Genomic DNA, 12,814 nt, shown 5'->3' on the forward strand with positions numbered 1-12,814 from the left:
GGGTCAACAATGAGTTAGAAGCGTCGATGTTATGCCACCCGTTGTCTAGGCTCTGGATAGCAAGTTGGTGCAAAAGCGCTGCGCCATTGCTTGGCAAATGCTGGATAATTGCGTGAGAAGGAAACGATGCTTTGCCCACTGCGACGGTCTTACTTTGCATGCAAGATCCCATTCCTCTCGGCAGTGACATTTCGAAGCGCGAGAAGACTTCTGTCCATGGTGTTTGGCGGTAGTGACGGAGTGCGCTAGAGCGGTTCCAGGCTTCATTGAGGCTTTGCCTCCTCTTCTGTTGAGTTGAATGGAGGAAAGCAGCTGGGGCGTTCTGAGGTTGAGCTGCTACGTGAGTGGGAGGCGGATAGTCAGGGAGCGGGGAGGGCGCTGGAGGAGGGAAGAGGGCGTTGGCATCGGAGGCGCTGTCAGGGATGAGATGCAAAGTCTTTCTGTGGTGAGCACATCGGTTCCAGTTGGATTTGGTGTTTGCCGCAGTATGATGTCGCTAGGCGCGTGTCTTCGGAGCGAGGTACCGTAAGGATACCAAACTGCGCACTCATGATGGAGAGACCAGAAGGAGAGTACTCGGTAGTCTCTGTATTCGTGCCGTGCGTGGTGCGATGTGAGTGGAATGCGGCGGCGCATAGTGCCGCACACTGCCCCGGGCTTTTTTGGACGTCAGATGTCCGTGGACAGGGGTCGGTCGATGGCAGGAGTGGTGTTCCCAAGTACGTCTCCCATGTCCAAGTTCCATGTCCGTGCCCTTGCGGCGTTGCCTCTCTACGGGGTGTCGTCTCTTTCAACTTCGGAGCGAGATTTGAAGAGGGGCTGTAGACGAGGGGATGGGCCAAAGCTCGAGATGGGTCGTCCATCAGGTTGAGCGCTCGCATTCCAAATGAGGGCCAGGAGCTCGGGAGGCGGAGGGAAGCTAGGTAGGGCTCGATGTATCTTGGCTCCGGTGCAGTTAGACATGTAGTTGGAGTTGATGGTTGCAGGTGAGCCGGAAGGCAAAGTTGAGGTCAAGGGCGACGACATACCGGCACACAGCAAGGTGAAGATAACAGTGGTCATCTCTTGGTGAGGTAGGTACAGCAGGCGATGAAACAGTTTGACGTGGACAGATGATGCATCGCATGCAGTGACGAGCTGTGACGGCAACGAGGATGAGGAGCCAAAGGCAGAGGCAGAGGCGGAGGCAGAGGCAGACCGGAGGCAGGCCCGAAGCCGACTCGAGCTGACGTTGGGATAAGTTTTCGCCATCTGCACTCTACAAGCCTTTTCGGTTCAAGTTTGGACCGCGCCGGTGCTTTGCCGTCCCGAGAAGGGGGACGGTAGGTAAGGTAGGTATCAAGGTGTGAAGTAGGCCTTACCTTGAGTTGACGTATGCGCTGACCTGGTGGGCTGTGCTTTTCCCAGACAGAAAGGCACGAGTTGGGTTCTTACCATTTGATGTGTACCTTAGCTGTTGGCTTGATTCTCCCAGAACCGCAGGAGCAACGCAGCAGTACAGTGGACGCGCCTTCCTCACCTCCAACCCTCCAACCTACGGTACCTAAGCAATGAAAGCCAGGCAGGTACCATTCCACACCTCACTCAGTTCCACCTATTGTTAAGGCAGGTGCGGATTCGGATTCCTAGGTATCCGCATCGTTGGGCAGATACAGTGGCCACGTGCTGCAGTCCGTCTCAGCGTCCCGAGCCCTGTAGGGAAGGAGACAGCGGCGCCCTAGAACATCCATCCGGGCAGTTGTCATCCACCGCCCAGCTCGCGCGAGCCCCTCCTCATCTCTCTCTTCGGTCGCAACAGGCGGGTGCCAAGTATCTCCCGGCAGTAAAACATAGGGCGCGGTACTTCTGTCACCGACGGGCTGGTTAAACTGACTTTGCAGTTGTGGGCTCTCCTGCCTGGTGTCTGTCCCTGTCCTGGCTGTCCTCGTTCCTTCCTTCCTTCCTTCCCCTTCCCCTTCCCTTCTTCTTCCTCTCGTCTGTCCATGTCTGCTGCCTTGTGGCCTGGGGTTTCTCGAAATGAAAGATTAAAATCGGGCAAGATGAACCCCAGAGGGAACTTTAGGTAATCCAGATCCATTGCTGGATTCCAGATACACCCGTCCTTCCCCTTCCTCGTCCCACCCGTTGCTCTAGGTTCCCTGTTTCTGTGAGCAAACCTACGACATGGACCGCCCATTCGCCGACCTTCACCCGCCGTCGCCGCCGTCCACCGTCCATCGTCAATCAACTTCCACCGCCCAAGTCCCCGTCGGCTTGGCCAGCTTCGTTCTGTCACATCACATCAGGTGCCATTCCTCACCCCCCCTCACTGACACACGCACATCTCCCTCTGTCTATTCGTACCTTTCAGGGGTGCCGGAAGAACTGGGCAGAAAATCCATCCGAATAACTGCAGAAACATATTGCCAACCCACATCCCAACCACCACCCCCCGTACGTCATATCTCGCCCATGTCTTCAACTCTTCCCTTTCCTAGCCCAATGTGGCTGGCGGCCTTTGACCGAGCTTCTACTTGTGCTCAGACGTCCTGCAAAGAGGCCCAGGTCCACCCCGTCATCTCGTGCAGCCGAGCCTCGTCTGTCAGATTTTCACTCCGACAATCTGGGAGACAGACAGTCGCCGTGTGATAGTTCACATCCAACCCGCTGCCGCTCCGCCTGGCCAAGCAACCAAAAACACCCTCTTGCGCCGGCGACCTAGTCCGCCCGCCAGTCGCACTGCACATCGCTGTTGTTCACTTGCAGCCTTCGCTATCCACTGGCACCCTATACACCCCCATCTACATCGGGCTTAACCGCCTGTTGGCCTGCATATGTCACAGCCATCACCTTCATCCGGCCTGACTCCATCCGAAGCACACGCACACAATTGGGTACAGCTACAATCACAACTTTTGTATTCCTACACGACTGGCCAGCCGATTCTACGGGTGTGCTCCTCCTTCTCCACGATGCACTAGCCCAGACCGTGAGCGAGAACCAGGTACCCTATCCAACCTCGCCTCATCGCCCTCGATCCTGGGGCCGCACCAGAATCCTGCCCCGGCAATCTGAACAACAGATCGACCCTCCTGAGGATGCGAGACTACTATGCGGCGCTACACCGTCTCCAATCACGACCACCCATCAGCAATTCGGCCAGGTCATCATCTTTTCTGTGCAACCCGCCAGCAAATTGGCTTTTGCTGGCCTGCTCAACCTGTCTTTCCCCGGGGGAAGCCAGATCCGCGCCTGTAATACCCTGAATGGTATCGCACACTTCTCAGCAGGTCGTGTATTCTTGCCTCGCCGGAGCTCCTCACGGAACCAAGAAACCAACCGCGACGCAAACTGAACCACCCGTGGTCGGCCACCTGTCGACCTACCCGAGTCTTCTTCATGTTGCCGACAGTCTTCGCACCACGAACCAATGGCATGCCGCACATGGCATCCGGCCATGCTTCGCCTTCAGGCTCTTCGCCGTCTTCTGTACCAGCATGTCTCGTATCGACCCAGACAAGAGACAACCTCGGGTCCTGCCTACCCCATCCGCCCGCCGCTGGATCATCATGGGACGGTCGCCGCCGTCGGCCAGCTAGCTATCTCACAGGTCTTCCGATGCCCCCGCCATTTCAAATGGGCCCTAGAAACCAACGCTGTCGATACAAATCAGGGGTCCTTCCTCATGAGCATTTAGCGCTTCAACAGGCCCCGTCTCGGTGCATCCGCGATCAACGGGTATGGATTTACGTCCAGTCAACATCGAGGTTGCTCCCCCACCCGCGGCCCCTCTTCCAGTCGATTGGGATACTGAATCGTATCATGTCTGCCCCCTCCAATGAGAAGGACCTCGAAGACGGGGTTCTATGTCCTGGTCAGCGTTCGCTGCCGTTGTCCCGCGAAGCCTTCGTCCACTCCTGTCCGGCAAACCCTTACTGGTATCTTCCGAGCCATTATTCGGTGTTTCGGCAGGAGAAATGAACCAGCGGCCTGCATCTTTGACGGATCAAAGGCTGGGCCTGCTAATTACCAAAAGATATCTTACCGGCTCGCGTACAAATAGATTAGGCGCGTCGGAGGAAGTCTGGTTATCTCGATACGTGCGGCTAACATGTCAATGGTTCATGCCAGGAGGCGGCACGTCATCAGCTGCCACCGCAAGTTATCAGAACACCATCGACACGGATCAGCATGGATCACACCGGATCGCCACCAAAGCACATGTTTCGTCGCGTTGCTTTAACGGGCAGTATCCACCTCATCAGCGAAGATTTTCTCGCTCCATTCCCAGCCTCCCAAGAGATCCGTCAACAGTCATCGACCCCTGCGGTGTAATTTCCTCGCACAGTTTTTGGACAACATTGCCTGCAAGCCTGTCGCGTATCAGTGCCGATCGCTGCCATTCTAGTCTCTACTTCCTGATGTTTCGGCTCCACAAACTCAAATGCACCCAGCAAAGAGTCGCAAGATCTACAGGTCTCATCTCAAGCCTCTGTCTCTATTGCTGAGTAGCGGGCTGGCTGACCTGGAGCTTGGCGTATCGTTGGGGGCCAATCTGGGCGTCTGGCGACTGAACTTCACCACCAGCATTGGGTCCAAGGTCTGAGCGCTGGTGCCCAACGAACCACGGCATCACGACCCGAATGACGAAGCATTGCAGCTTTTCGTCACATTTTCTGGTTCATCAGATCCCGAGCTCTCGAAGATCGACCTTCTGGCCACTGCCGTATCTTGATAGGCATCCCGCAAAACCCGGATTGTCTTGGTTGCTCTTCCAGACAGTGAAACATTTAGCGACTGGCGTCGGACATGGCGCTACAACATACCTTACCCTCCATGCCTTCAGGTCTCATTTGTCTCCATCCGAGGTTTGGCAATATTTACGAGGTGGTGATACCTCCCTCCACTATGATCAGCAACGTCATAGCCTCGGGCCAGATGAACCACCAGTCGCATTTGCCGCCGCCACGCCCAGGCTGACATTTCTTCAAGACACTCCTTCCCTGGCGCAAGAAACGTCGGGACAGGACCACGAAGGTGTCACTGTTGCGCAGTGAGGCAGAAATTCATCGTGAGAGAAACGCCTTAGAAGCAGCGTTTAATGCGGCAAATTCACCGTAGGTCGTCATCTCGCAGAACGATCTCGCTACATGCCTGTCAAACTACTCTCTTCCCTGTGTCCAGACAAGGAGCAAACATCGGAGGCACGGCGCCATACCTTATTTTTGACGTGAAGCGTCAACGTCAGGTTTCACTGATCCTGGGAAACCAGGATGTCGTTGTCGCGATGCTGGTTCTTCCATTTTCGCGTCAGGAATAACTCATGTAGCTCGCCTGTGCGCAGCAGAGCGATTGCCGTTTCTAGTGGCGCTTCTACGCCTGAGGCTGAGAGGAATACTGGTGCAAGTATCGTCCCTTTACTGGTGGGTACGGGGTGGCATATGCACGGACAGGTATCCGTCCGCGAGTCTCTCTGTGACACGGGCGGACGACCTTCTTCTCCTTAGACAGCGGCAGCCTCGACTCGCCGGTTGTGCAATATTTGCAACTCCGAGATGGCTCTTGCCTATCAAAACTTCCAGGCCTGACTTCTTGTGGACCCTGCTGGCTCCGGGTGCGTAAGGTGTCATTCCGAAGGTTGGGCAGAGGAAGATGGCCACGCGAAAAGGGACATGGATATGCCCCGGTCCGCAGCTGTCTCAAAAACTGCGCAAAACCTAATGTCGAAAGGGACTCAAGGACTGATGCTGCTGCGAACTATTCCATCAGCCATGAGCATTTCTTCCTCCGTAGGAATGAAATCGGCAGGCCATCCCCTCAGTACTACGCCTATCTGGCATCAGTCAATCGAAAACTGAAAGCAAGAGAGAAATAGCGCATCAGTCTTGATCACCCAGTGGCACGGCCGATCTCAAGCCGGAACGGATGGATTTCAACAGGGTTCTCCTGGTTGACCACTGCACGCAGCATAACAGATGTTGGGTTGGCAGGCTCGCCATGGGCCATTGGGTAGCCTCCCAGGGATTCTTGACGACGTGCCTTGGTTCGCGAGGCTCCGTCTTTCCGTACGGCAGCTCTTTCATGAAGATTACTGAACACGGCATTTCACCAGGCTGTCCAACACAAACCTTTGATATCATGAACCATCTAAAACGGATCGAAGCCAATGCACGTTGTTTTTTGTGCGACTCGGCAGACTGCTACCACATTCTGTGTGGTACTTGACGCTACCGCTCGTTGCACAGTCACACTCGACGGCACATTGGCGGGAGTACTTTCAACGGCCGCTTGCCTCATCAGAGGTTTCTCCTACGCTACACTATGTACGAGCAGGTCTCACAGAATGTGCAAAAGACTAATTATGCTCCGAATCAGCATCCACAGCGGCGACACGGGTCTGGAGCTTGGGCCGTCATCGGTGATTAATTATGAGCACTTCCTCATGCCAGCGCGAAGTCGCGACACAATCACTGGCAGGCCTACCGCGCGGACACATCCTACGAATATGCGAAGCCTTCACCTGGCGTACCATCAAGCGTGAATGCGAATGTCGGCTGCGACACAGTGGGGGGTTGTCGGACGGTCGCCTCACATGCAAATTATGAGCTGATTGAGAGCGGAGGCCTAGGTATTCATACGAATACCACTCATGAACGCAGACGACATGGCCTGGCGGGGCTGTCGTCTGCGCAGCCGGGGTCTTCATGACGAGTCACACAAACATGGCGGCCCTCATAAGAACAAAACGCGGCATGCTGAGTACTCGTAATATGACAGGCGTCCAAGCGCATCACCATGTGCAGCTGGCAGGATCGCTTCTGCCGAAAGATGGAGCGCCAAAATATTGTCAGGGAAGGCAGTCAGATGCCTTGACTAATGATATGACGGCAAATCAATTCTAGGGTTTATTCGACTGGATAGGCATGTGTCAAATATGTCTCGACCTTGAGCAGCGGATCTCGAACAAAAATACAAAGTCCATGAGGGACCAAAGGGGCTGGTGTTCATTCCATTTCTATCGGCAATGGCATGCCGAACGACAAGATCTTCACCAGGAGCATATAATGTGTATCGTATCAGCCAAGCAGTAGACAATGACTCAACTGGAGAGGTTTTCCAACTCCAATCTCTCTGGTTTCTAGAAGACGGCTACCGCAGAGATCACCGCTCCCAAAGATTGGGACAGTCCGTCCGAGGACAGCAGACCAGGCCTGCTCTCCGGTGTGGGCCGGTGTCCCGCAGTGGGAGGCAGACGGTGGACAGGGTTCACGGTGACGGTGCAGCCGTCGTCGTGGTGGCTCGCATCTGGGAGTTCCATTGCGTTGCAGGGCTGCGATCCCACCCACAGCGAGGTGGAGGGCATCTCAGCATTGGGATTCCAACGGATTGCACCCGTCCCCCCCTCGATTTGGGGGGCTCAATCTAAGAAAGTTCATGATTATGGCTCCGCTACGGGCCCGGACAGCATGTCCGCGCCGCACTATCCAGCCCTCCCTGCCAGACAAGCCTGCTTTGCGGGAGCGAGACAAGTACCAGTGCCAAGAGCTTCTGCAAACTCTGGCGAGGTCCAAACACTGTCATGACAGCCCGGACTGTTGCCTCATTGACGAGAGCGGACGAGGGTCAGAAGTAGAAAAAAACATGGTCCCCCACTTGCCTCGCTCACGTCGTCCCCTGACCGCGGTTCATCAGTTGGGGACTTTTGCCTCCTCTCTCGAATCATCGTGTCACGGGATGACCGCCAGTTTGGTGAAGTGATCGACCTCGGCAGAGCTGAGCTCGATCTTTGTCAGAAATCCGGTGACGTCTCTGGGCTTCTGCGACTTCTATGGGGCTACCTGTGCAGGCCAAAGACGGAGCGCCCTCCGGTGCGACGCGGATGTGGCCAGTGGGACACACGCAACAACTGGCCAAGGTCGGTTGATCACGATACAAATCTGCCTGTCAAAAACTCAAATCCGCCGACTCCAATGGCAAAGGGGATAAAAGCAACCGACTGCACACGCCTCCACCCGCCCTATCTCACCAGATTTGGGTTCAACTGACCGCTTCACGCTCCAGGTCCACTTACTGCTGTCGCGTTAACTCTACTGACCTGCCGTCCGTCTCGTATAGATGGGTAAGCAGGGTTTGTGCCGGTAACGGGCGAGCGCTCAGGCGCTCTGTGTGCTTTTTTGAGCGGCACCTCAGCAAGCTTGCGAGTACAGGTGCACGTGCATGACAAGAGTAGCAGTACTTCATCATAGCTAAGACGCGGTGAGAGAGATGCCCTCACAAAGTACCCATACAGCCGTCCGCAGCTTCCCGCAGGAGCTTCGCTCGTACCTCTCTTGGTTCCTGTTCAGTCTTCCAGCCCTTTCCCTGCAAGGTGGATGCTTCCCGTCATTTGACAGCTGCGGCGGATGCCAAAATGGCGTTTTCCCGACGTCCCTTGGATCTCGCTTGCATTCCCCCACTTTTCTTTCTCGAAAAGTTGAATGTTGAAACGAGCGCTGGTGGCCTCTCTCTCGATGGAAGTTTCGATTTGCATTCCACTGCTGTTCTGCTATTGACAAGGGTCGCGGGACATCAAACCGATCACCGTCTGCGCCGACGACACCGGCGGGGAACACAGCGGACGAAAGGGGGCCGCATCCCTCCACACATTCCACGCGTCGGTCCTCCACCAGCAGGATATCATGATACGCCATCAATGGGTCCCACGACCGTGTGCTATTTCACCCTGGATGCACGTTTCGTCCATTCTCTGAGAGCCACGGATGACACTCATGGGTCTCTTCGTGCGGTTGACCAAATTCTGCAGCGGACGACACCGCTTGCTATGTCACTCTGTCTGTACGGAGTACTAGGAGCTGAAATGTTCAAAGGAGAACGCTACCCGTACATTGATGGTCAGCATCATGGAAGGCAGCCTCCTCACTAGTTCTCTTCTCCGCTTCTGAAGCCTACTGCGCCCGATGCTGCGGCCGTTGGATCGCACGACAGCAGATTCCGGCTTCAATGCCAGAAGGGCAAATGAGGGGGCAAGCCAACCATCAAAAGAGGCGTGTTGCATCAGCTAAGCGGGCCATGTTCTTGCCGCAATCGAGACGGCACAGCGGCAGCATCAGCAGAATCTACGCAGCTCGCAGGTAGCTGGCAAATCAAAGCGCGCTTCCACGTCCAAACTGCATCTGTGGGTGCCAGGGAAAGGCGCAAGACGAGGAGGAGGCAAGAGAGAAGCAGGCCCAGTGGGCTTGGGCTTGTAGACGCAGCCCCCTAGTCGCCGCCTCTTGATCTTCTTACCGCATCTTCACTTCATCTGCAGGATTCATGCTGCTTGCTTGCTGCCAAGTTACCGCTCCGCCGCTCCTCCTGTAAGCCCACATCCAACCAAGATGAGATCGACAACGCACAGCCAGACAATCCTCCTTGCAACCTACCGTGCGATGCAGTCAGTACACCCCGAATCTAGCAGGTCTATCTGCTTTAGGCAGCCTTGCTCGAGCGACACCTCTCTTTTGGTCTTCAGCCGCGCCAATACTTGGTCTTTCTTGCTTTTTCCGATCCAGTTTGGACCTCGTTCTTCCAGTGAAGGCGGAACAGACTGGCTGGTATCTAGGGATGATGCTACCCGGCCATTATCACGTCGGTATCCTTCGCTCGGCCAAACCAAAGCCACCAACTTGTCTACCCAACGTTCGAGGGATCTGGCGCGTTTCCCTCGATCTCATGCATGCCCAGCGAGCGTGCCCTATCAAATCACCGCCCCTGGTCCACGTCGTGCCCCCGGTCGCCTTACATTTATACACTACTCGATTGACTTTCCGCTTGATGGGGGCACACCAATCCATCACCGCTTCCCCCGGGGATACTGCCATTTATGGCGAACATCTCCTTTTAACAAACAAATCACACGGCTCCATCAAATTCAACTGCCTCCGCTTTATTGGGCCATGTGCCAGATCCGTCCATCGCCATCAGGGCATCATATCTCAACCCGTCCACTGGGTCGTTTTCGCTGTGTCGATATGGGGCTAGAACGGGGGCATACCGTACCGCTCAAGTACCTCTCAAGTCGACCTCCGGTACCCTTCAACTTGCTACGCCGCGGGCTTGATCCCAAATCCGAATTTGGCTGACCCAAGTTTTCAGGCAACTGTGGTAGTAGTGGTTAGCAGGAGTGTCGCTTTCGTTGCTGTTCGAGCCACGACTGCAGTGTCCGTGTGCCAACCTGATTTCGGACCGAGAGCCAACGCGTAGCATACTACTGCAAACTGGACCCGGTGCAAATCGGCTCGGTCCAACATTGCTGACAACACTGCTGGTGTCAGATCATATTCGTCTTCATCATCCTTCGCCAATGCGGTTTTGTATGCCTCGCCATCAGTGCAGCACTCTGGATCCAGACATAACGACTATACTTGGTTCAACATGCTCGCCGCTGGCCCGGAGTCGCATTGCAGTTGACACATGCAGCCACCCACGACGTACTCGAAGCAGCAGCCGTTGAGAGCCATGGTCGACCCCGTGCCCCCAATCTTTTCGATCATTTCTGACCTGTTGATGGACCTACATACGAGAACGAGCATCGAGGCATCTGGTATGTCACATCTGGACGTATGGTGGGTCGCTGCGTCTCGCTCTCAGCACTGTATCATTTCGGAGCGCGACGCCCGTCTGCATCAACGATCTTGAGAAAGCCGTCATCCGCGACAAAGATACAGCCCTAGACTGTCCGAACCCGAGCCGCCATGTGGCGGCACGTTATGGGTCAACGATGCGCTTTACGGGCGAGGCCAAGGCGAGCAGCCGGTGAGGCAAAGACAACCCTACCCTGCCACCGATGCATGTGAGAGGCTCGTCAGACTACCAACGTCTACGCAGCTACTTGGATGATTCGCATAACAAATCGCACACCTCGTGTTTCGGTTGGATCTCAGCCATAGGGTGGCATCCTAATATCACTCGATCGTTTTCTCACGCCAGTGTGGTGTTTCCACAATGGTCACTTGACGATCTGCCGCGTCTGCAATCGGCGAATGCTCATGCAGCCGTAAGCGTATGGTTACCCTGAGACCCGAAGATCCTTGGTTAGGAGATCTCACACAGTTCACTTGGTCATGTATTGCAATCGACAGTGCCTAAATGTTATGGTACTGATAGATCATGGCTGGCAAGGGGTTCAACTGGGCACATATCTCCAAAATTGACCGGCTAGGTTTTATTCGAACCGTGCTCTGACACCACTTGCGATCTCATTGCAGAAAACGGGGCATCGGAAGCACCAGAAACTTGACTGCTCTCATATCGACAAGTCTTTGATCCTGCGCGGGATGGCGGGACGTGGTCGAATCAGTCGCAAGGGTGCTCGATGTCGCAGTCGAATGCAACATGCGATGGCGGTGCACACCACAGTCAGTGCAGAGCTTACGGCGGCTTTTCCCATCCACTGTACAATATCTTCGATACATCGGTGATCCTCTAAGCGGGTATCTTGTGAGCAGCACATTCGGGTAAAAGCGCTGCTGGGTCCTCGTCAGCTTTTCCTGGGATCTGGCTCCAGTGTGCCAATGATGCTTGGCTCGTGGTGCGATCGTCTGATCTGGAGATCGGTCTGCCACGCCGCCCACACACACGTTATCATCTCGCATCTGCGGCTGTCAAATAACGTGTCCTAGGCGGTGCCACTCGCCCTCCATCCATGGCAAATCGAGAGAAACTAATTGCCAGGGGGCTTCACCGGTGAGAGGGACTGCATCGGCACTAATCTTTGGGCCCCCCTCCAGCCCCGGGCGACCGTTGCCAGAGGCAGGCAGCGGTGGCTCTCATTGAGAGGATATGGCGCGACAGTTGACACCCGTATCTTGGATGTCGGCATATTCAGTCCAATTATCAGCTGGCTCCGGGCGCATCTATAGCGACCAACGTCTCGACGGCAGTGTCAGAAGTTGCAAAAGAAATTGTCTAGCGCCCGAAAAGGCCAGCAACCCCGCTTCCCGACCATATGGTTAGCACGCTTGGGGCACACCCGGCAAGGAGATTAGAGTCGGCGGCCGGCCAGGAGTCCCATGCTCGTTCCCAGAACTCGACGAAGACATCAGGCCAGAAGAAGTCGATGGTGGATTGCTTGCCCGTTGAAACAACCCCACGCCACAGGCACACGGGAATCTGGGACAGAAGCGGCGCTATGCCCGGCTGCCGATGCAATGGCATGAGATCGAGGCCAGCGTACGTACGCACGGTCGACCGTTTGGTAGGCGAGGTGCCAACAAGAAACAGCTCGTGAGTCGCTTTACGTGAAAGCCGGCTGTTTTCTCACAGTGCAGTCACCGCAGGCGGAGACACGGAGTGGGCCACGGGGAACATGCTGACGTGCAATGCTCGGCCGAGGAAGGATGTCAGCGGAGAACTACGAATTCCATGTACCTTCTGCCTTCGATTGATCAGGACGAAAACCTCCCATTCGTGGAATGCGACGTTGCTTTGGCTTGTTTCGACAACCGGTCAGTGCACAAGACGTTGTCCGATGCATCTCGTATGCTTGGAACAGCACTCACTGATGCTTACTTCTAGCTACCAATGACATCGATAGCACTGGCGACATAATGAGCTGGCTTGTATAATCAAGTCGCCGATTGTATTACGCTTCTGATAGTGGCTGCTGATGTTGGGTGGCCTTGCCTTCCGGCGGCGGGAACAACGCCAAAGCAACCCACAGAGTTGGGCGTTCACTCAAAGGATCGATCGAAAGTTGGGCACTTTTGCTTGTCCTTAGGGACCTCCAGTTGGACGTCAGAACGACGCGTCATTTTTCAATTTCATGAATAGGCAGCCCTATTTCTCTCGCCAAACC

At 55.3% G+C, this 12,814-nt stretch overlaps 1 protein-coding gene across 1 annotated transcript; it reads left to right on the plus strand.

Moving 5' to 3' along the window:
- Nucleotides 1–12,148: 12,148 nt before the first annotated feature.
- On the plus strand, nucleotides 12,149–12,544 carry CGGC5_v015877 (uncharacterized protein; the record flags this gene model as incomplete). Its single annotated transcript, XM_066153337.1, has 3 exons — nucleotides 12,149–12,243; nucleotides 12,288–12,464; nucleotides 12,535–12,544. The coding sequence occupies 3 exons, from the start codon at nucleotides 12,149–12,151 to the stop codon at nucleotides 12,542–12,544; spliced, it is 282 nt and encodes a 93-aa protein (XP_066007140.1).
- Nucleotides 12,545–12,814: the final 270 nt, after the last annotated feature.

Source organism: Colletotrichum fructicola, assembly GCF_000319635.2.
Source record: "Colletotrichum fructicola Nara gc5 chromosome Unknown KSG_Nara_v1_contig10, whole genome shotgun sequence".
Taxonomy (NCBI): domain Eukaryota; kingdom Fungi; phylum Ascomycota; class Sordariomycetes; order Glomerellales; family Glomerellaceae; genus Colletotrichum; species Colletotrichum fructicola.